The following is a 25662-nucleotide window of genomic DNA, read 5'->3' on the forward strand; positions in this document are numbered from 1 at the left end:
CAATGGTAACTTCAAACTGTTTCCGTTATAGTAAATTCTACAGTCTTTAATTGCTCATATTTTATGACCGTACTAATCTTAGAGAGGTCTATTTTAAGTCTTTTTATTGTGCCATTTAGTTAAAAGCCTTTTTGTTGTTGCGTGTCACACTAGCGTAAATCACCGTTCCTATCAGGTGGAAATATTATAATTTCTTTCAGTCATGAATTCATTTTATCAAATCGTTCTCCTTAGCTGTCGTCATCAAGGTTGACATATTTATTGATAATCACATGTTGTAGGAAATTTTTCACGCACTTAATAAAATTTTCCTTATATTATACACAGTGAATTATCTATTGTAGGGTTAGTGTAAGAATTTTGTGCAGAATAGCTAGAACATCGGTTAAATGGGAAAACATATGAGTACCTCCATGACCACTAGATATTTACAAACAAAATTTAAATCCAATTTTCGTTGAATACATTTTCTAAAATAACCTTGAATTTTAATACAACTCTAGCAACTGATTTTACCTGTTTTCTGATAAACATTCTTATTCTTTACATTCCGTTCTTTTTTACATTTCTCAACATTTTTGGAGTCAGTCTGCTATGAGAATCGACTTTAAAAATCAGATACCTTACCGTAATACCTTAAAAATACAACAGAAAACACTATTTTGAATGTAGTATCTTTGATTTTTTTACCGATTATATTAAAAAGTTGTTCAATATCAGTATCAGAACACAAAGTTCTTCGAGATTGGGGTAAGTTCGTGGAAATCGGCCCCTTTCATTCCCATTTCATGTCCATTTTAGTAAATGTTAGTGGCTTGTTTTGCAGCATGGCCGCTCTGATTCGTATCGAGTTGCTACAATTCCATCTTCCTTTGACGACAACAAAACTGCAGATGGCAGACCTAAGGTACGTATAAACATTTGCATTTTACTCGATAAAAGTCGATTTTACTTCTACCAGATGAAAGTAAGGAAATAGTATTAGCATAGTGTCACCAACTAACAGGAATGTTTCTCTGGAACCTTGACAAAGTTGCTATAAAGCAAAAGATTTTCCAATAATAAACGCCCCTTGTAAAGGATTCCTTCCATTTATAATCTGGAATCGAATCATTAAATATTTTACTTACTTAAAGGCCAGTAAAGAAAAAAAAAAGATTTATATAAAGAGTTATAAAAGTTATATAAAGAGAGTCTACAAAACGTTTCTTATAAATTTTAGAGAAAAATGATTCAAATAAAAGAGATGGAGAAGGGGGAATTATTTTTGAAGTGTATTCTACTAAGAGAGATCATGTGGTAAGCAGAAAAATGCTGATGCTATTTTTTATTTTTTCTTTTCTTTTTTTTTGAAATCAATAAAAAAATACACAAAGAACTGTACACTGGACTCCACAAAAAACACATTAAAAAATTTGTCCCCGATATATAGGGCAAGAACGCTTTTGCCTATACATGCTGTTTCCTCGTCTTTTCTTCTAGAAATGTTGTTAATTGCTTTATGTATTTCTCTTCTGGTATAATCATTAGAGGTGAGCGCTTTTTCAATACGAAGAAGTTCACTTTGCAGATGCTGTGGTTCACAAATTCTCTTCGCCCTCTCCGCCAGAGTTTTGATGATACCTTGTTTTTGGCCTGGATGATGATTTGAATTCCTGTTTAGTTATCTGTCCGTGTGTGTAGGTTTTCGATACACTTTATGTCCTATGTAACCTTCCTTTCGATTTACTAATACAGCTAGGAACGCTAGTTGTTGATCTTTATCTGTTTCCATCGTAAATTGAATAGTTTTTCTACTCCGTGACCCCAAATCACATTGCTGATTAAGTGGTAGGTTCTTGGTACTTCAAAATCGCTGAAGATTATGTATAAATGGCGTAATAATCTGTTCTCCGTAGCGCTCCTGATTAACAGTTAACGGCGTTCCATCGTTTGCTTCAATGAAATACGAACCCAATATGCCAGGTGCGGATACAGTACACCAAATGGTAATACGGTCACTGTGAATGAGGTGCTCGACTATTACGTCAGGGCGTTCGAATCCAAGAAACCGTGTTAATTGCTTGTTAATGGATCCGTTTAAATGAAAATGGCTTTCATCAGAAAACCAAATATTTGATAAGAATGACGTGTTTTCATAACCAATTCATCGCCAACGCGGTATTTGACTTTTTCGGGCTTATCAGCTGCACACAAACGCTGTTCGGTCTGTATTTTGTAGGCAAACAGACCAATATTCTTGAAAATTCGACGGAGCGATTGATCAGTGATATTCAATTTTCATGAAGTTATGAGGCTTCGTTTCGACGATTGCAGCACTTGATTAAAAACACGCACGTGATTCGTTTTGGTTGTGACTGTCACTGGGCGAATCACGTGACCTTTACAATGGCAAAGCACACTACTCGTACTGCGAAACTGCGAACATTCGAACATAACGCTGTTACTGTTTCACGCTGAGGCTGTTTCATAAACTTAGCCTAAATGCATCTGCAACTGATTTTAAGCTTGGACCGTTTTAGTGACCTTTTCCGTATGACTAAAAATAATACTCCACGATAAAAACTTTCTGCAATAATGAGAACCATCCTGAAGCATCTAAAGGTGGGTACACATATGCGAGCGGTACGGTATACGTGCCGTACGCGTACAGATCCTTGAAAAATATTCTACATCGTACTGATCGCATACTTATCTCGATCCATGGAAAGCGACAAACCAACAACGAACACACATGTGCGAAATGATTCATTTTATTTATAATTTGGGTACTGATTTATGTTCCTGTTTTTGCTTGTTTAACAAAAATAAAAATATGTACAATAATCAGTTTACTGTTTTCTCACGTCTCTCTAGGAAGGAACACGTCATTCACGCAATGTCGATTTGATGACACAATAAAAATGTTCGCTGCATCTAGTAAGCGCCGTCCAAACTGAAAGACGAGCTTCCTTTGAAGTCGTGAAATAAACCGCAACAATTTGGTTCGCGACGAGTCTCGATGAAACAGTACACAAGCGGTTTTTTCTGCCGTACACATTAACGAATATAGCGTTCGCATACCGTATGCATACCGTTTGGCTCGTATATGTGTACCGACCTTAACATTAACATGGTATTCACATATGTACGTTATAACAACGTTCGGAAGCCACTCAGTACGTTTCGGCGCATGCCATACAAATTTCACGCATACGCATTTCAGTACTGTTTATATTGCCGCATACCGTAGTTATATTACATGTCATTTCTCTAAAAACAAAGTTATTATCGTTATAAACTACTGCAAAAATAAGGCTTTTTTGCAATTATCTCGATCACTTGTGTGTGTATTATTTATCTGGCAAATTAAACTTTTATTTGAACCGTTTTTCTCTAAAATGTATAAGAAACGATTTATAGGCAAAAATCAGCTGTATTTCTTCAAGGATATGTAATCATCAGTTACTCCTCCTATCCCTTTTAGAATCTACAAAAACTAAGATTTTTACATAAAATTAATGATTTATTCGCAGATAGATTAGGCTATAATAGCGAGAACAGTGTCCTTGTCGTACACACATTATTTCTGTACGTATGAACGTTAGAGTACACCTCTTCGCAATATATTAACATAAAATACTTTTAAATGGTAAAATTTGGTGAGTCATTTTTAATTTATTGGGGACGACGTGAGAAACATTGCTATGCGTTGATTATACTGTGGTAGTAGAAAATATGCTATTAGCTATGTAAGTCACTTTACAAGCTAGATTTTGATAGTTATAATTCATTTTTATTAAATCATCACGTTTAATGTTTCCCATCTTGGATGCATCCTATTTTTGCACGTATGTTGTCATGTCTAAACCCACATTTTAATAATAAACCATTTGCCTATATAAGTCCAGTTTATACAAAGATAAAACCAATAATATAGTCTTTATGAACAATTTGTTTAATGTCATCTGATGACCGATTTCGAGGTCTATATCTTCAGGTCATAAGTGCATGTAATAAAACAGCTAAAGCTAAAAAGCTAAAAAATGTCGGTCATTTTGACAGCTGTCAAGTGATTGATGCTAAGTTTGGTTTGGCATTTCAGCATGAATAGACTTTTCGCCTGAACTACGCTTCCAAATTGTGCAAATTTATTTTGAAAATTATGGTACTATAACAGTAGAATGCTTTCGCAATAGGTTTACTCTAAATGATAATACGCATCCACAGAGACGAAGTACAATGCGTACAGGAGTTGTTGTTGTTGTAGATCGTAGTATAGAGGCATACCCGAATCAGACTATCCGTCATCGTGCACAGCAGTTGGATATGTGTCCCCCCACTTTATGGAAGATTTTGCGGAAATATCTTGGTTTGCGTGCTTACAAAATCCAACTCGTGCAGGAATGAAGGTACACGATCATCTAGTAATGCGTAGATGCAGTAAATTGGCCCAAAACGATATTGCCGTTGATCCCGATTTTCATAAGCAAATCTTGTTTAACGACGAAGCTCATTTTTGGTTAAATAGCCAGTCAACAAACAAAAATGCCGTATTTAGAGTGAAGATAATCCTCAAGTATGTGTTGAGAAACCATTAAATCTAGAAAAACTGACTGTTCGGTGTGCTTTACGGTCTGGTGGAATCATTGGTCCGTACTTCTTCAAAGACGATGTTGGCCTGAACGTTACAGTGAATGATGATTGCTATAGAGCCATAATAACTGACTTTTTCATTCCTCAATTGAACAACCATAATGTGTAGGATGACAAGACTGCGCAACATGTTACACAGCTCGTGCCACAGTTGATTCATTAAAGGAAACGTTTGGTAACCGCATAGTTTCCCGTTTCGGACCCGTGGAGTGGGCTCCAAGATCGTGCGATTTAACACCACTAGACTATTTTCTGTTGAGATTCTGTCTACTTTTCCCTCTTTTATCCAGTGTAATTATCACATCTTTGTTTCCTACTGGGACAATTTCCCTTCTCTATGCTGCTTTTGTTATTTTAAAGCCACCCTCCAGTTATTCTCCGTCCACGTACTTCTTATATTCTCCTTCACTCATTTCTCTCTCTAAGCAAGCGACAATCTATCCCACCATTCTTTTTTTTCTCCTTTCCATATCCTTTTGTATAACTTCCATTTCTGCTCACTCATGTCCATGTCACTTTTCTCAACTCTTTCCGTTATGGGAATCTTCTCTGTTTTTGACGTGACAACGTCTTAAATTAGGTTGTGGCTCGGAGTCATTCATGAAAAAGTGTAACGCCCGCTCACGTCTGTTACAGTGAGTCACCGAACGAGAGAGAGGCCCGCCGGACCGGCGAATGCCTTGCGTCTCTCTCCCACTCAAACATGATCGGTCCGCTGCGCGCGCAGCACTAGAGAATTAGGCGCGTTGAATCGGTGCGTGCTTCCGTGCTTGTGTCTCTGTCTTTCTCGAGCGTTCTTGGCGTTCAAGACACATTACAGCAGAAACACTTCCTTTCATTTCATATTTCTCCTATCATCGTCCTATCTTCAACAAAATCACTCAAATAGAAATTAGTTAAGTTTAAGTTTACATGTACAATGTTTTAGTAAACAAAATATATTTCTATAGTTAAAATTTGTGCAATTCTTATTTTCATTCAATTCCTTGTTCCTATTGTGCAATTTAATAATATTCATATCAATAAATATTCTACCGAGAAAAAGACGTTGTCACGTAAAATCTTCGCCCGTAAAACCGACTTTACAGGCAACCGATTTTTTTTCTTTCTAGTTTTCCATTTTCTTCTGAAGTGCCTTTGATAATATTGTGTAGAGCCGTTATCGTAGTCTTGATTTCAACTGTGATTTTTACGTGCTCCTTTGTCATGTTGTGAAGTGTCTTCGATTGCTTTAGGACCTCTTCCACTGCCTTTCTTTTCGCGCCTACTTCTTCGCTTTCTCTCCTTTCTTCTACGGCCTTAGCCTCCCCTGAGTCGTCCATATTCTTTCTCTTTTCCTCCTCGGTTCCTGACTTTGCTGATTCTCACATTCTCTCCCTTGCTATCAGTCCTCAAGTGATCTGCGTTGGAGTCTTTGCTTCACAAGATCTCAGATTCCCCTAGTTCTTCAAGCAGTTTTCACTCTATCTCTTCGTGCAGATCGTCATCCTTTTGTTTTGTTTTATTAAAACTTGTCGGTTTTGCATCCATATTGGTTCCCAAACGTCGGAAATAACAAAGGTCCAGCTCGACAGTGTTCCCTTATCCAGATAAGGCATTTATTACCCCGGAAAGTTACCTCAATGCTAGAGCTCTTTTAATAACGGCTTGGATTTAGGTTTATTTTGTCTGTTTTTTTTTTTCTTTTTTGTGATTGATTCGTCATTTGTAGCTATTTAGATAAAGTTGATTTGTGGGATGAAAGTAAAAAACATTTAGAATCGAAGATGTTCATAAATTTATGAATAATAAATATGCGAATATTTATACGAATTTTACGAAACCCCTTATAGAGTTTTCGCTGATTAAGTGCTAGACTCCACTTTCATAATTAACATTTCTGGTTGAGCTGTTAGATCGATTGTGTAGCAGTCACGAATGGCGTGTCCACTATACTTCATAGTGTCTGACTTATAGTTTATTACTATTTTTAGACTAAATTATGTCTGGCATGGAATCGATAAATGCACGAATAAATTAGTTCGAAAAAATCATGGTGCGACTGCAACGATTGATTTTCTGTCCAGTAATCAATTTTAATGGATCTCAGGGTAGGAAATAGGTGAAAAATATAATAATTTGTTTTCAAAAGTAGGTAATAAATGACATTACAATGACAATCATTAGGATGCGGAAATTTTTTAAAAATTATTTAATTACTCCATTATATTCATATTTTTTTATAATCCGCCACATCCCACATAATAATCTGTTGATATATTGGTAAAATGTGGAGTACACAAACGATAACAACTGATCTTCAATGTAACTTACTTATGTTCCTAGAAGGAGATCCTACGAACGGATGTTTTCCTGTTATCCTGCCTACTTGTACTCCGAAAGTCCGATGGCCGCTTCAAAGCTGGCGACACTTTCTCCTTTGTCCAATCCTTTCTCTTATCTAGATCTTATCTCTATCGTTGGTCCGGCTGGTGTTTCTCTTCTTCTTCTTTTTTCTTAATGACTGTTTGGATGTAATTGTGTACACTATTCCATCTCTCCTTACTTTCAGTCACCTTCACGATCATCTTACTCACGGTCTCAGGGTTCATACTTATTACTCTATACATTCTGTTTCTCTCCACTGTCGATCTATTACAGTCCAGCATTGTGTGAGTAACAGTGTCAAAGTATTTGCAGAATATGCATTTGTCTGTATCTGTCTTTCTGAACCTATGAAGATACGTCTTAAAACACCCATTTCGTGTGAGCTCTTGCGTCAGGTCGTCTGTGACCACAGTCCACCTAGTTCTTAAGCTCGGGATCAGCATCTTAGTCCACTGAGCAAAATCTTTCGTGCTGTTCCACTCTTCTTGACATCTTTCCATTGATCTTTCCCTTTGTTTTTTTATGGCTGTTGTCAAATGTCAAATGCTCTCTTCTCTCATAGAGATGTCTCCTTTCTACTGCTAACACATGCAGAGGAATGCAACCTCTGATAGTCCACAAGACCACCGCAGATACAGTCCTGTAGGCGCAAGCCACTCGCAACAGACTCGAGCATACTTGTGGGGGATATACCGATAAAAAGGGTTGCAAAATACAAATAACTGGGAACCTGGATTTCAGAAAATAATGATCAAACGACATAAATAAGTTACAGGATAGAAATAGCAAGAAATGCCTTTGTAGAAATTAAAACAATCCTCTGCAATAAAGACCTTAAATTAGAACTGAGAGCAAAAGCTCTGAAATGTTATACGTGTTTCCAATACTATAATATGAACTTAAAAGCTCGACACTCAAGCAATAGCACATAAATAAACTACAGTCATTTGAAATGTGGTGTTACAGAATACAGAGAAAGGTAGGAAGAGGAGGAAGGAGGATAGGAAGAAGAAGTGTGTCATGGTTGAATAATTTAAGAGACTGATTTAGATACAGTTCAATACAACTCTTCAGAGCAAAGGTAAATAGAGTTAAGATAATGGTGATGATGATCCAGTCAGATTAAATTACTGATTTTAGTTTAATCTCGTGTAAAATAATATTTAATATAAATATAAAAAATTCAAAATAGATCAAATAAAGAATAATTTTATTAATGAGTAATAAAATCGCCATCCCAACAGTACGTTTTGATAAATTTGTCAAATTTTACTGATTGTGTAATTGTTAGCAATCAAATTTGCTTTTCATTGCTACCAATTTTTATTTAACCGCAGTCTACATCGTTTTGTCCAGGACTTTTCCACGTTATGTTGTCTTTAGTGCATGTTATTTGAAAATTTATACAGTAATGACGTCAATTAAATAAAGCCTAACGTCACAATTCCTGTTTTTTTAATGCATGAAATATTTATAATACCTCTTAAAGTTATCGTAAAGAAATGTGGGTTTATTTGATAATAGCATATCATTCGTAGGAAGTTGACTTAGTTGATAGGAACAATTCGAAAAAATCAGGCGCTGACCTTGAGGATCCGTTTTAAAAAATTTGGTTTATACTATATGGTCGAAAATGGTTGTATTTTTAACATTTCAAAATGCGCTGTTTTAATATGTTTTTCTTTATTTTTAGTCTCGAAGAAAGCCAAAGAAAGTAAGGAAAGCGGAAGACTTAGACGATTTAAAACAGGAATTAGACATCGACTATCATAAGATCTCACCAGAAGAACTATATCAAAGGTTTCAAACACATCCAGAAAACGTAAGTATATAGATATATATTTAATTCAAACGTTGATTTCGAACATACTGATGAACAAATTCATAAAAAATAACCAAATAAACAATACCCAATATTTAAAAATTATAAAGACAAATTTGAAGTAAGTTGCTTGTCATTTCTCTAAAGTTCCAAAGCTTAGGGCTTCATGTATTGCTTCATATCCTCTCTTGGATTATCCCACATGTGCAATAAAATCACCTCCTTTAGAATAGAAAGCTTTTCTTTCATTCTCATTCAACCATTCATGCTCATAAACGCATGAATGTACACTTTTCATCAAGTACAAAAGTCACTGACATTATTCTATCACTCGTTCTTACAACTTCTACTAGGTTTTATTTTAGAAATTATTTCAACTCTCTTCCTAGTATCATTTTTCCCTACATACAACAATTTGTATTCTTCTACTAGTTTTTCCGCACTTTGTCCTTTCCACCTAGTCTCTCGAATATAAGCAAATTGTACTACAGTAGGACCTCGTTAATCCGGAGAGGCAAAAACAAGACCCTTTGCGGATTATCGAGGAATCCGGATTATAGTATGCCATATTTAATGGTAATAAAACATATGTTTAACCTTAGTTTATTTATTCGATTTTTATATTACAGTATAAACAAAAAAATGCAAATATTCAAAATTACAACCATGTAAGAAAAACAGTGAGTTCAAATAAAACATGAATTAATTTTTCTTGAAAGAGTCTGTAATGCTCTTCTTTTTATAATTTGCTGACTTTGGACGGAGAAACATAACTTTGTGGCTATCAAATTCGTTTTCTTCAGCCCATTTTAAAGTTGCGTTTAAAGCTCCTACTGCCTCTAAACTACCAACTTTTTCGGAGGCGAGAACTTCAACGCTTTTGTCCTTATCTTGCTCATCGTTAGTGTCTCACACATAGCCGCTCGCACAATCTTCTCAACAGTTAACCCTTCATATCTTTGTATCTTACTTTCAGCACCACCAGCAGCCTATTCTTGAGCTTCTGCCTCACTTAGTTGAGGATCATTGGGTCCCTCCAACCTATTAAAACTTTTGGTTGAGAGAACATCATCTTCTGGTTCATCATTATCAGAGAAATTCAGGGTGCAAATTCTTCCATGATTTGTTATAGAGATGCCCAGCAATTAGCAAAAATAAAAACAGTGTCCTCTAAAGATATCGATTTTAATGTGTCGATGAGGTTGTCAGAACATAATGCAAGACAGTTAACCAAAAGTGATTTGAGGTAATTTAACTTCACATTTTGTATAACATTCTGATCCATTGGTTGTATACAGGCCGTGGTGTTAGCTGGTAGGAACATTGCAAAAATATTGCCGTCTTCAGAGATAAGTTCATCTGCTGATGGATGCTACAAAAGATGGCGACGGACTGTGAGAACAAATTCCGTTTTAAACCACTCAAGAAACATGTCTTTCGCAATCCAAGCATTTTTTTATTGGTTCCAACCGCATTTGCACAAGGCATGAATGTCGCTCTCATCTTCATCATTTTCCTTCCGGAAGCCGACTTCTCCCCGGCTTACATTAAACTCGATATTGGAGTTTGTAATCTGGCGATGAAAAACACGAGCTTTCTCACAAATCATATCACCACTTATAGGAACATGTAATCGTCTTTGTTGCAAAAACCACGTAAACAAAGCATCTTCTAAAACGGTATTTTCTCCGATTTTTTCAGTGTTTTTTACCGGGACCACGTGCTGTTCTCAACTTTAAGATTTGGTCTTTGTTTTTCTTTATGTCATTGTTGACCTGCCTATACCAAACCTCCTATCAATGATAGGGTAGCTGTCATCTTTATCTAACATTTCTATAACCCCCAATTTATCTTTTATTGTTAATGTTGAATTTTTACATGGCGGCTGCGTGATGTTAGGAAGCGCGCTCAATTGACACTGTACCAACACGAAAGACTGGCGATCTGACTATCTTCATTTTATTGCTTTTTTAGTCACTTTTTATTTATTCTTTTTTTATTTAAAACTCAACATACTATTTACTACAATTTCGATAAGATTTCTTGTGTTTCACTGAATTCTAAATGTCACATTGTATACTCTTTACTTTTATTCACATTTATTTTAAAACAATTGAGGTAATTTTACAATTTATTATTTTTATTCCCATTAAATATTTAAAAAGTAGCCCTACAGTATTTTTCTTGAAAAGTATTGATCAAGAAATGCTATTAATTAATTAACAAAAACGAGCCAAATTATTATCGCGGTAAAAGACATGTGTCATACTAAATTATGTATATTTATCATTCCAGAAATTAAATTTAATAAATGTAATATTAACGACTTCCACTTTGTTCAGCGGTTTGTTCTTGACGATAAGATCTGTAATTTTTGTCATCATTACCGAAACTAATTTAATTCCAGGGTCTTAGTCATGCAAAAGCGAAAGAAAATTTGGACAGGGACGGACCCAATTCCCTCACACCACCAAAAACAACTCCCGAATGGGTGAAATTCTGTAAAAATCTCTTCGGGGGTTTCGCTCTCTTACTTTGGATTGGTGCAATCCTTTGTTTTATCGCCTACTCCATACAGGCTAGTACTGTAGAAGAACCCGCAGATGATAATCTATATCTTGGCGTCGTATTAGCTGCCGTTGTTATCGTTACAGGTGAGTATTATATACAAATTAATCGAAACAATTTTTTTCTGCATGTTTCTATTGTTAATACTACTACTCTACGTTTAAATCGTAATATAAATCAGTAATTCTAATCTAAATTGTAATCTGTTTGAATTCCGTGAAAACGATCGTTAGAAACGCTTGATTTAAGCTGCTCTAACGACGTCTCTACACTTGGAAAGCTCCATTTGATATTAGCAATAATCTCGAATCTTCACACAAAGACACGTCGTTGTCTGTGATCGTTTTGTGGTCTGTGAAAGGCAGGGTTCGTGTGGACGACACGAAATCGACGATCTACCTATTATGAAATGATCCCTTGTTTTTGTAATTTCACACCTCTAAGATTAGCACCACCCTGGCGTTGAGCTGAATAATAATGAGTCTGATAGCTTGTTAGACTAGGGGGTTAGGTGGAAGAGCAGTTGTGTGTCGCTGTTGCACAGTGGTACACAAACTGAATCTCGCCCTACTGATATTATATTTCATTGTAAAGAAAATTTAATCTGTTGTTAATAAAGACATTTATTATTATTATTATTATTATACTAAACCTTCGGGGACGTAATAGTATCATCTGTTAGCAGAGCTGTATTCTATTTTTAAAACCTAAAATTTATATCCAGATTTAGCCATACGGCTCACACTCCCTCTAAGGAGAAAATTCACTCATCCCAGATACCTACGATATCAAAAGGATTGAGCTCTGGTGGGACTCTTTCCGTGTTATCGAGCCCTAGGTGACTTGGTATGCTGGAGTATCTCCCAGAAATTTTCGTACACATCTGGACGATAACCTTTACGTACTTCTTGTATTATTTCGTCCATTATTATTTTAAAGAGAAGTGGGCTTAAGGAGTCACCCTGTCTGACTCCGCTTTGTACTGGTATACACTGTGTTAGTTTTCCATTTATTTTTGCCTGTATTCGATTATGGAAGTAGATGTTTTCGATGGTTTGTATAATATTGATTGGTATGTTTCTTTTATACAGTAGGTGTAAGACCGAAAGCCTTTAATACGATCGAAAGCCTTTGTCAGGTCTATAAAACATAGATATACTGATTTTATTGTACTCGATGGCCTTTTCTGTGAAAATATATAAATTTCCGTGAAGTACAAATATGGCGTCTACGCAGGATCTTCTGGATCTGAATCTTTGTTGTTTATCTGGTAAAGTTATTAGTTTATTGATTTTGTTGGTAGGACTTTTGTGGTAATCTTAAGTGCGTTGTTCAGTAGATTTATACCTCTATAATTGTTGGAGTCTTCTTTATCTCCTTTCTTGAACATTGGTATCATTATGCTGTTTCTCCATGCGTCTGATATCTCGAAGTGCAATATTAGTTTTTGTATACATTTTGTCATCTCTAGGGTTATACTTTCTCCTCCGTGTTTTAGAAGCTTGTTGGTTATTCCGTCTGGTCCTGGTGACTTTCTATTTTTGAGTGAATTTATGGCTATCTCTACTTCCTGAAAACTGATTTGTATTTCGTGTCTTAATTCAGGTACGTTATTGTGTTGATTATTATTTTCCTTTCCTTTAAACAGTTCCGTCAGGTATCTTTCCCATTCGTTTGCTGGTATGTTATTGTATTCCTTCAATTCTGCTATTTATTTCCGTTGGTTTCTTATGAATCTCCATATTTGTTTTTGTGTACCGTGTAAAAGTCGCTTTCCATCATTTTTGTAAACTGTTCCCGGTGTTCATTTGTTGTTCTTCTTACCAACTGCTTTGTTTCATTTCGTATTCTTCTATAGATGTTTTGGGATTCTGGAGTATTTGATGTTTTGTATTTCGTGTAGGCCTCTCTTTTCTCTTTACATTTCTCTTTTATTTCTTTTCTAAACCATGGTGTATTGTCATTGTTTCTTTTGTTCAGTATGACTTTGCATTTTCCTGGAGCTTCTGTTGCTGCTTTTTCAATGTTGTTTTTAATTTTCTCTCAGCTCGCGTTTATATCTTCAATGTCATCTATTCGTTTATATTATTAAATATCTATTATATAACAAATTTTATCACATATATGTTGTACATTTGATCATAACTGATTTATTCCATTTTTTAGGTATATTTTCTTATTATCAAGAAAGCAAAAGTTCAAAAATTATGGAATCTTTCAAGAATATGGTGCCCCAATTCGCTACCGTTCTTAGGGAAGGAGAAAAATTGACATTACGAGCCGAAGACTTGGTACTTGGAGACGTCGTCGAAGTGAAATTTGGTGACCGAATTCCCGCCGACATCAGAATAATCGAATCGAGAGGTTTCAAAGTAGATAACTCATCTCTTACCGGAGAATCTGAACCTCAAAGTAGAAGCCCCGATTTCACACACGAAAATCCCCTAGAAACAAAGAATCTTGCGTTCTTCTCTACCAATGCCGTCGAAGGTACTGCCAAAGGAGTTGTTATTAGTTGTGGAGACAATACTGTGATGGGTCGTATCGCTGGTCTTGCTTCTGGCTTGGATACTGGTGAAACGCCCATTGCAAAGGAAATTCATCATTTTATTCACCTTATCACCGGCGTAGCTGTTTTCCTAGGAGTCACATTCTTCCTTATCGCATTTATTCTCGGTTATCATTGGTTGGATGCTGTAATCTTCCTTATTGGTATCATTGTAGCTAATGTACCAGAAGGTCTACTGGCCACTGTAACTGTATGTTTAACTCTCACTGCCAAAAGAATGGCATCTAAAAACTGTCTGGTCAAGAACTTGGAAGCAGTAGAAACTTTGGGATCCACAAGCACAATTTGCTCAGATAAGACTGGTACTCTGACTCAAAACCGAATGACTGTCGCTCACATGTGGTTCGATAATCAAATTATTGAAGCCGATACAACTGAAGATCAATCTGGTGTGCAGTACGATAGAACTAGTCCTGGATTTAAAGCCCTCTCCCGAATCGCCACTCTCTGTAACCGAGCTGAGTTCAAACCAGGTCAAGATGGTGTTCCAATTCTTAAAAGAGAAGTCAACGGAGACGCATCTGAAGCTGCTCTTCTTAAGTGTATGGAACTTGCTCTTGGAGACGTTATGTCCATCAGGCGCAAAAACAAGAAGGTCTGCGAAATTCCATTTAACTCAACCAACAAATATCAAGTATCTTGCCATGAAAATGAGGACCCTAACGACCCACGCCACCTTTTAGTAATGAAGGGAGCTCCAGAAAGAATCTTGGAGAGATGCAGCACTATCTTTATTTGCGGCAAAGAGAAAGTATTAGACGAAGAAATGAAAGAAGCATTTAATAACGCATATTTGGAATTGGGAGGTCTAGGAGAGCGTGTACTTGGTTTCTGCGACTCAATGTTGCCATCTGATAAATACCCTATTGGTTTCAAATTCAATTCCGATGACGCTAACTTCCCTCTCGATGGTCTTCGGTTTGTAGGCCTTATGTCCATGATTGACCCTCCCAGAGCTGCCGTACCCGACGCTGTTGCCAAATGCAGAAGTGCTGGTATCAAAGTCATTATGGTAACTGGTGATCATCCTATTACAGCCAAAGCTATCGCCAAATCCGTCGGTATTATCTCTGAAGGTAACGAGACTGTCGAAGATATCGCTCAACGTTTGAACATTCCAGTATCAGAAGTCAATCCAAGAGAAGCTAAAGCTGCTGTTGTACACGGATCCGACCTTAGGGATTTGTCTTCTGACCAATTGGACGAAATTCTTAGGTACCACACTGAAATTGTATTCGCCCGAACATCGCCACAACAGAAGCTCATCATTGTAGAGGGATGTCAACGCATGGGTGCTATTGTAGCTGTCACAGGTAAGTTCATTATTATAATCATTACTACGTTATTTTAGTTGCAATTTTTATTAAAAGTGAGGCACTCTGAACTGTTTCAGTCGTTGTGATTTTGGAGCCGGTCAAGTAATTCGTTCCCACCTCTATTTTTGACAGTTTCTTGTTTTAGCGACTGGTGTTTTTTGTTTAGGGGAAATGTCACAAATACAGTGATGAGCGTGTTAAGGTGGTATGTCACAATGTTGAAATTTGTATACTTTTTACTTATTATTATGTAAACTGTAAACTTTCTATTTTAATGAGATCTAGTTAAAATTTCCAAAGAAAGCCATAAATTTTTCATAACTACTTAAATGAATCCATGTCATAACTTACGTGGTAACGTGCCTAAAAATTGGTATGGTGTAATAATGTTTGAACTTAGGTACAAAATAACTACGTTAAATGATTAGCTATCCAAAAACCTCTATTAAGCAAATGTCCATTATCCATACTTCCGTAATTTTTAAATTAACTGTACCTAAAGATAAAATTACAATTAAAAGCTGCAAACTACGGATTTTGTCGATATTACCGTAATAAGTTGGCATTTTAATAGTGAAAAAGTAGTTCGGCTATCACTTAATAGATGGGAAAATAAGTTCACGTGTCATTTGGTAGAAGGCAGCAGTGATGTACTAAATGGCGACAGATGCGCGTTTGCCGAATTTAAGAAAAATCTGCAAGACATTGAAAACTAGTTTTGTAATTATGCCAGAGATGGACCTGACAAAGGACAAATGCAAATGGTTGGAACAGCAGCAACAAACAAAATAAAATAATTTTAGAAACGTGGAATGTAAGAGGCCCTTACGAGATAGGAAAAATTAAAGTATTAATAAGATAAATGAAGAAATATAGAATTAATATAGCATTACAAGAAACAAAACAAGTAGACCCAGAAATAGTGGAGATAGAAGATATGGTATTTTTTAAAAGGGGAGCCAATAACAGAATATTAGGAACAGGCTTCTTGGTTCCAAATGATGGAGAAAAAGAATAACCTCATTCTAACCAATAGCTAACCAAGACATATCCAAGTGCCGACGCAGCCACCGATCACAATCTACTGGCATCTAGAATCAACCTAAAATTAAAGACAATCAAAAAGCCTTCCATTACAAAGAAATACCATAGACAAAAACGAAAAGAAGAAGAATTTAAACATCACTTTGAACAGACAATGAACGAAAAAATTCGAGACAACATCACACAAGTATACAATGTACCAACAGTCGAAGAAAGATGGGATAACATAAAGAATGGTATCATCGATACAGCAACGCAAAGTGGAACTGTCACCCATTATAAAAAGCAAGCATGGATGACAGATGAAATAATCGAAATGATGGACGAAAGAAGACAGCTTAAAAATAGAAATAACTCAGAGTATAAACGAAAGCATAATCTGATTCGAAGAAAAATCAGGGAAGCCAAAGAGTTATGGATGCAAGCAAAATGTGAGGAACTAGAAGAATTGCAACGAAAACATGACGAATTTAACACACAAGAAAATAAAAGAAGTTACAGTACACAAAAGAAATACACCCATAACATTAACGAATAATAAAGGTCATGCACTATCCCTAGAAGACGAAGTAATGGAGGAATGGGAAAACTACATTAAAGCATTATTTAAGGATGATCGAGGATCACTACCTAACTTAAGTGCAAATACAGGACCATCAATCTTAAAAGCTGAAGTGGAAAAAGCCATACACCAAGCCAAAAACAACAAAGCCAGTGGACCAGATCAAATATACAGCGAATGGCTAAAATTACTCTCAAATGACAATATAAAAGAACTCACTGTACTTTTCAATCAAATATATGATACCAGTGAAATTCCATCGGACTGGTTAAAATCGATCTTTATTCCTCTACCTAAGAAACCAAACGTTAAGAAATGTAGCGACTGTAGACTCATTAGTTTAATGAGCCATGCCGTTAAAATACTGTTGCATATTCTTCTAAATCGAATTAACAACAAGTGCGAAGAAATAATTAGTCAAGAGCAGTTCGGGTTCCGGAGATGCCTTGGAACTAGAGAAGCACTATTTTCTATGCAAACACTCCTTCAACGATGTTGGGAGGTAAGAAAACCCGTATATATGTGCTTCATTGATTTTAAAAAGGCATTTGATCGCGTTCAGCATACCAGACTAATTATCGCCTTGCAGAGCATCCAACTAGATGAGAAAGACATCAAACTTATTGCCAAACTTTACTGGAACCAAACAGCCATTATTAATACCAACAACAGAGAATCAAAGCCAATCAGTATTGAACGAGGCGTAAGACAAGGCTGTATACTATTTCCCACCCTCTTTAACGTGTATTCTGAGAATCTATTTAGGGACGCTTTAAAAGATCAAAAAGGAATTATCATAGGAGGAGAAATAATTAACAATATACGGTACGCCGACGATACTGTGATTCTAGCTGAAAACATCGACGATCTGGAGGAGCTAATCAATAGAGTTGACATGAAATGCACAAATTGGGGACTGTCGATAAATATCGATAAAACTAAATACATGGTGACCAGTAAAGTGGATATCGGCGCAACCCAACTGATATAAAACCAACAACCGCTGCAGAGAGTTCAGAGATTCAAATACCTTGGATGTTGGATTACCCAAAATCTAGATCCATCCTTCGAAATTCGATGTAGAATTGAACAGGCAAGAAACTCATTTCAAAAATTCAAGCCTCTATTATCCAATAACTCATTAAATTTGGAAATCCGTGAAAAGTTTACAAGATGTTACGTGTGGTCTGTACTTTTGTATGGATGTGAAACTTGGACTTTAAACGCCGATATCATGAATAAAATCTAGGCGGTTGAGATGTGGTTGTATCGAAGGATACTAAAAATTCCATGGACTAGCAGAACCAGAAACGAAGAATTTCTTCGAAGAATGGGACATCAACGAACTCTATTAAATATTATTAAGAGGCGTAAACTAGAATATCTTGGACATATAATCAGAGGACCAAGATATGAGTTCCTTCGGCTAATTCTCAACGGTAAAATCGAAGGAAAGAAATGGATAGGACGGAAGAAACTCTCTTGGTTGAGGAATTTGCGGCAGTGGACAGGTTTGACAGCGGAGCAATTGCTACACGTAGCGCAAGACCGAGAGCAGTATAAAAATATTATAAGCATGGTAGTGGCCGACGTTCCGTAGGGATATGGCACTCTAAGAAGAACCAATAGCTGCTAAACTGTGTACTATTAGAATTAAAGGAAGTCATCGCAACATGAGCTTAATAATTTCTCAGAGGATGTCAAAGAAGAACATAAAGATTTATGTTCTATGAACAGCTGGAAAGCTGAACAGCTGAAACATGAAAGGCTACCAAAATATGATATAAAAATAATAATATGAGATTGCATTGAAAAAGTAGAAAAAGTTGACATATATGAAAATACCACAGGAAAATATAGTAAGCATGATGTATCACCAAGCGTGGCAATGGCCAAACTATGATAAGTGTTGCGATCGAGAGAATTGGTTATAAGAAGCACTCAATTACGCTGAAAAGAAATATAAGGAAACATGGATATGCCCTAATAAAAAGACAACTAAGCAAATAATAACAAAAAAACCCTAGGAGGGCGGAGTGCAGATCAGATCATTATTTATTAAAAGTAGTATTTAGAACAAAAAGAAATTTAAGAACAATTCAATGCAATGTAACGAACATGCTTATTTGACGTACTCCATATAACGGTTGCATCTCGAGACGATTATCTGTGTTCGAGAATGTTCATGATCTATCGACCGGCGGACAGATCGAGGAGCTGATGCAAGCGAAAATAGAGGTGAACTATTCCAGATTATTCTAGAATATAATAACTTCAGCTTCGCTGATATTAGTTTAGTTCAGTTGATAAGATAATATCGTACTCTAAATTTATAGATAAATATATTTACATAAATTAGAACCGCTCGTTTTATTTATAAAACGCTAGAGTAATAATACTAAAAAATACAGTCACAAGAAATAGGTATGAAGGAGTAACTACTACTACTATCGGTTTACAGCGTTCTCCGACGCCTTCCGACTCCTAACCGCCATTCTTCTCTATTCAGCCATAGGCCTGGAGGGATTTCTCTTTCCTCTAGTTCTTTTTCAATTCCCTCTCTCCAGCTTTTTCTCGGCCTTCCTCTTTTCCTTCTCCCTTGTGGTGTCCACGTCAAAATCTGTTTTGGAATCCTGTCATCTGGCATTCTTTGTACATGGCCGTACCATATTAACTGTTTTGTTTTTATGTCATCAACTATTGTATGCTTGACTCCCATCATTTCACGTATTCTCTCATTTGGTATCCGATCTCTTCTTGATTTTCCTGCTGCTCTTCTCCAGAAGTCCATTTCTGTTGCTAGTAACAATTTCTCTGTTCTTTGTTTCATTTGCCAAACTTCGCTGCCATATGTGATTACACTTTTAAGTATGGTTTTGTATATGAGTTGTTTGTTCGCTTTAGATATTGTTTGGTCCCACAGAATTCCGTTCATCATGGATATGGCTTTTCTACCCTGTATGTTTCTGTCTTTTATAGCAGCATCGAGTGTTCCATCTTGAGTTATCTTCATACCCAGGTACTTGTATTCATCACAGTTTCTAATTTCTACCCCATCGTCTAATATAATGGACTGTTTTGTCCCTCCAATACACATGGATTCAGTTTTCTTAATGTTGACTTCGAGACCCCATTTGTTATATTCTTCTATTAGCTTCCGAGTCATGTAACTCAAGTCGTCATGATCTTGAGCAATCAGTATTTGGTCATCAGCGAAACATAAGGTGTACAGTGTAGTCTCGTCATTGAGAGGAATTCCCATGCCATTACATTTTCTTTTCCACAGCTTGAGTGCTTGTTCCAGATAAATTTTGAAAAGGGTAGGCGAAATACAGCAACCCTACTTTAGTCCTTTCGTGACCTTAAATCCTTCAGATATCCTTGATCCAGTTTTAATTTTTGCAGGAGTAAATGCCAACTTAACTCCACAAAAAAGAAAAACAAAGCCAGGGGAACAGTGAGATGACATATAAAGTGCATTATTGAGCCCAAGTAAATCATGTATAGTCAAGACTAACAGGAAAATCAAAGCAAACGACTGGCATAATGAGGAATCCAAAATTTAAAAAATTACAAACCTAGTAAATAACACAGACAAAAATAAACAGACAGCAAGACAAGAGATTTAAGAAAAATCAGGAATAGAACATTCTGAAATAAAAAAAGAAAATACTCTACAGATAAATCAAAAGATATGGAAGAAAAATTTCAAAAAAAAGGTAATAAAGTCCTATCAAGAAGCCACAAAAATGTAGAGCGGAGAAAATGATATTTTCATAAACGAATCAGAATAAATAATGGCAAATTGGCAGAAGTATTTCAAAGAACTTAGATGAGAGTAAAAATTAGAAGAATGGTAGCAGCCGCTGCAATGGAAGAAGACGGTATATTATTCTAGTCAACCACAGACCAAGAATTATTAAATGAAGTAAAGAATCTGAAAAATTCTAAAGTGCAGGTGTAACAGAAATATCGGCTGAAATGATTAATGCTGGAGGATCAAAACTGCACAAATACATTAACTAATAAAATATATATGGGAAGAAGTAAAAATACCAAAAGATTGGACGAAGACAAGGATATACACGGTTTACAAATAAAGAGTTTACTTTGTAATAAGAGGTTTACTTGGTATGTAAAGAGCGATTTTCCATTTGTTCTCGGCTGCGAAATGTCTCAATAAATGTCCGTTGGCATCAAGACATACGTAACGAAGTAAATGTATTTGCCATAAATTACAATATTGCTGATTTTAAAGATAAATGGACAGGAATAATTAGTTACAATCCAAGATGCAAAAGCTATATAGAAAGACCACGATATAGATGGTCATAGTACCGTTATCAATACAGAACAGGCAAAACCTAATTCATGTATTGAAGGAGAACAATGACAAATAACGTGTATATTATATTTCTCAATTTTGGGATAAAAATTCGGCAAATATCGATAGATTCATTGATGAATTATAATAGAACAATTAAGTAAATGGCCAACAACAGGTATTACATGATAAATCGTAAACACTCCTTTAATTTAACCTAATCGCGGGATGTCCAACCTATTTTAAAGGCCACTTTACAGTTACGACAACTAAGTAATTGTATAATAGGCGAACGGGATGTGACGCGTGTAGAGATGGTCCCTTCAAATGTTTCAAGGCTATTAAACGTCGGTGTCAGAAATAATGCTATTAATTTATATTATGCCACATGCTTCAATCGCTTTGATTTCATTGTGATGTATATATTGGTGAATGCCAAATAAATGGTTAATTGGTTCAACTAGTGGAATGTTTTATTTCTGGTATACGAGGGGAAGGTAAAAACTCCTGGTCATGAAAAATTTGTTTTTTATTTAGAAAATATTATTTTCCAAATAGGGCTATAATCTTCTACCAGTCTTTCATTGTTCTTATGTCTTCCTTAATACTTTTATTTATTGCCTTACAGAGTTCTGTGTATTGTATTCTCTATATGTTGCTACTTACATATTTTCATTTTCCCTTCTTTGTTTTAGCATTATTTTAGTTTTATCAGACAGTTTACTATGTTCATTTTGTTGTTACGGGTCTCCGATTTCTTTGGCACTAACAAGGATGATTTCTATTAATCGAGAGCTGTCCATTTGGTCATGTCATCTTTCAATTGTCCTTTGGTAGTGACGTGAGTTTTCTTTTAGATTGTTAATATTTTTAATGATTACTTTTGGTTAGGTTATGTCGGTACTCTATTTTGTGATTCTTTTATTCTTTCCTAATTTCTATTCTAAATAGTTAGTCCAGCATATATATATATATATATATATATATATATATATATATATATATATATATATATATATATATATATATATACATATATACAGATTGAACGAATTTAAAACGGAACATACAATTTAATATATGTCTGTTTGAACTGCATTTGAAATAGTGGACCAATATAAAACTTGGACAAAAATAAATCCATACCCGGTGATAGACATTGTATAAAATATCGTTCAACTATCTGTCTCCTTTAAAGGAAAGAGGAGCTTGCCTAATAGTCGGAGAGATAGAGCCGAAATTTTGAACTGATCAGTAATATGACATTTCTCTATTGGAATATATTCATTGTAACTGGGTTAAGACTTTGCCTTACAGGCGGACGCCCCTCGTGGTACAGGGGGTGGCTATACAGGGATGAAGTTGTAATTTTTTTAGGAAAAATTAACGATCGATAATATGGCTGAAAATTTGCCCAGAGTAAGATCTTGGTATAACTAGACGAAATCCCAAAGGGCGGACGCGAGAGTGGATACATAAGGGGTGGCGGACAGGGATGAAATTGCAATTTTTTGGGGAAAAATTAACGATAAGTAATATGTCCGCCATTTTCATGGCTCATTATTTATCCCCTAAAAACTCTAAATCCAAAAGAGCAGACAGCTGGGTTGGTACAGAGAGCCATAAAACGGGGTCAAATGTACCACTTGCCTGCGCATTTTAGGTCTCGGTAACAATTTTTAAACTGATTTTATTATGATATTTTTATACCGATTGATTTGAAAAATTGTATGCTCACTTCTGTTACTATTCTGAGAAGCGTCAAGTAGAGTTTTCCTCAAAATTTTCCAAAAAAATTTCCGTAAATGAAAATTTTCGTAATTTTTTGAGGTAAAATCTAATTTGTAGAATCCTTTCGATTTTCTGTCAGTTATACCATGAATTTTTCCAAAAATTTCCAAACGATTTTTCCTATAAGAAAAAAAAAATTAGAAAAACTTTAAAAATTTCGTCATTTTTCTCACTCTCACTGATGTCATCACATTCATCATCTTCGTCACTTTCACTTTCAATAATATCACATTCATTATCTGCTTCATTTTCAATCACTACTTCTCGAATTGATTCTGGCATCTGACGTCCACTAAACCATTTGAATTTATATGTTTCATCTTCAAACTCCCAACCATGTTCTTCAACAATCAATTCTGTTGGTACTTTTTTATGAGCATTTGTCCAAATATTTGAAATATAATGGGCTCGCAGTAGATGTTGGTGTAATTCATCTTGACATGGTGGTAAGCCTGAAGCATCGAAATTTTTTGTTTTTTTTTTTTAAAGGCTCGTTCATATCATGCAACTTATACTGCCGGTTAAATAGTGAAAATCTGACATCGTTTACTTTTCTTTTTGGAATTGTTCTCGTCAGTCCTGTTCCATATAAGTGACATATGAAAGTTTCTAAGGTTTCAAAAACTTCATTACAATCGAAGTAAGTTTCACCAAGTTGGATAAAAGCATCTTGATACTTATTACATTTAGCGCATGCGTCTAGAATTACTGATCTAAATGGAACGCGCATCATTATTATTTTAATATTTTAAAATAATAATGATGCAAAATTAATGTCCAAACAGAATTTATAAAATTATAATTAACTAATGAAAAAAAAATTCAATCAATTTGAAAGTTAAAAAAAATATTGAAAATATCTAAGTACAAAGTAAATTTCAAAACTTAAAAAATTGATAATTCCACTATTAAATTGATTTTTATTAATAATTATTTGTAAAATGTTAAAGGAATTCTACAAATTGAATTTTACCTATTGATAAATAGAAATAATATATTTTGTATTTGATTATTAATGTAATAATAAATCAAATTTTTCTTATATCTGAACAACCATTATTTATGCAATATAAATTTAAAAACCTTTTTATTGTAATAAAAAATAAGTAAAATTACTATTTGTGATACCAAAAATATTTAATAGTTAACATTATAAAATTACTTTAATTTAACAAAAAATATCAAATATCAAACATTTATTCAATTAAAAATTAATTCGTAAAATATTTATATTTAAGAAAAAAATGTGATTTGTAAAGTAAATATGACTTTAGTTTGAAAAAAAAAACATTATCATAATATCATTTTAAAACTACAAAATATTCTATAAAAGATTCAGACGATGACGTAGAGTTTTATCAAATGTTTTAGAAAAGTTTTTCTAATTTTTTTTTCTTATCGGAAAAATCGTTTGAAAATTTTTGGAAAAAAATCATGGTATAACTTACAGAAAATCGAAAGGATTCTATAAATTAGATTTTACCTCAAAAAATTACGAAAATTTTCATTCACGGAAATTTTTTTGGAAAATTTTGAGGAAAACGCTACTTGACGCTTCTCAGAATAGTAACAGAAGTGAGCATACAATTTTCAAATCAATCGGTACAAAAAAATCATAATAAAATCAGTTTGAAAATTGTTACCGAGACCTAAAATGCACAGGCAAGTGGTACATTTGACCCCGTTTTATGGCTCTCTGTGCCAACCCAGCTGTCCGCCCTTTTGTATTTAGAGTTTTTAGGGGCTAAATAATGAGCCATGAAAATGGCGGACATATTACTTATCGTTAATTTTTCCCCAAAAAATTGCAATTTCACCCCTGTCCGCCACCCCTTATGTATCCACTCTCGCGTCCGCCCTTTGGGATTTCGTCTGGTTATACCAAGATCTTACTCTGGGCAAATTTTCAGCCATATTATCGATCGTTAATTTTTCTGAAAAAAATTACAACTTCATCCCTGTATAGCCACCCCCTGTACCACGAAGGGCGTCCGCCTGTAAGGCAAAGTCTTAACCCAGTTACAATGAATATATTCCAATAGAGAAATGTCATATTACTGATCAGTTCAAAATTTCGGCTCTATCTCTTGGACTATAAGGAAGCGATAAGTGGTTTGACAGCATAATAACTGCTTGTGTAGTCTAGTTTTCACGGTGATTCTAGGCAACCTATTTGGGTGGAGTTTTGACTTGTTCTTGAATGAATTCAGAATCCAGCAGCCCGCTGAAGTATTGGATTTTTATGGACTAACTATTTCGACTTTATTAACTTTATTGACTTTATTAACGACTCTTTACAATTTGAACTTGCATTATGGTGACTTTTTCAGGTGATGGCGTCAACGATTCTCCGGCTCTGAAGAAAGCCGACATCGGAGTTGCTATGGGTATCGCAGGATCAGACGTGTCCAAACAAGCCGCAGACATGATCCTACTCGACGACAACTTCGCGTCCATCGTAACGGGTGTCGAAGAAGGACGACTTATCTTCGATAACCTTAAAAAATCCATTGCTTACACTTTGACATCGAACATTCCCGAGATTTCGCCTTTCCTCGCATTTATCCTCTGTGACATTCCTTTACCTCTGGGTACCGTTACTATTCTGTGCATCGATCTTGGAACTGACATGGTAAGCATCGCTTTTTTTTCTTTTTTTACTTT

At 35.2% G+C, this 25662-nt stretch overlaps 1 protein-coding gene across 8 annotated transcripts in view; it reads left to right on the forward strand.

The window, feature by feature from the left end:
- Positions 1-25662, forward strand: part of Atpalpha (sodium/potassium-transporting ATPase subunit alpha) — a 202484-nt gene that overhangs the window by 131458 nt on the left and 45364 nt on the right. For 6 of the 8 annotated variants that reach the window (XM_072534182.1, XM_072534179.1, XM_072534178.1 and 3 more), the window contains exons 2-6: positions 827-907; positions 8696-8824; positions 11232-11478; positions 13559-15274; positions 25329-25630. In XM_072534182.1, coding sequence (XP_072390283.1) covers positions 827-907; positions 8696-8824; positions 11232-11478; positions 13559-15274; positions 25329-25630 — 2475 coding nt within the window. The remainder of the gene's footprint in view (positions 1-826; positions 908-8695; positions 8825-11231; positions 11479-13558; positions 15275-25328; positions 25631-25662) is intronic. The other 2 variants (XM_072534185.1, XM_072534187.1) reach the window with 1 other exon arrangement.

Source organism: Diabrotica undecimpunctata, chromosome 6 (genome assembly GCF_040954645.1).
Source record: "Diabrotica undecimpunctata isolate CICGRU chromosome 6, icDiaUnde3, whole genome shotgun sequence".
NCBI lineage: Eukaryota > Metazoa > Arthropoda > Insecta > Coleoptera > Chrysomelidae > Diabrotica > Diabrotica undecimpunctata.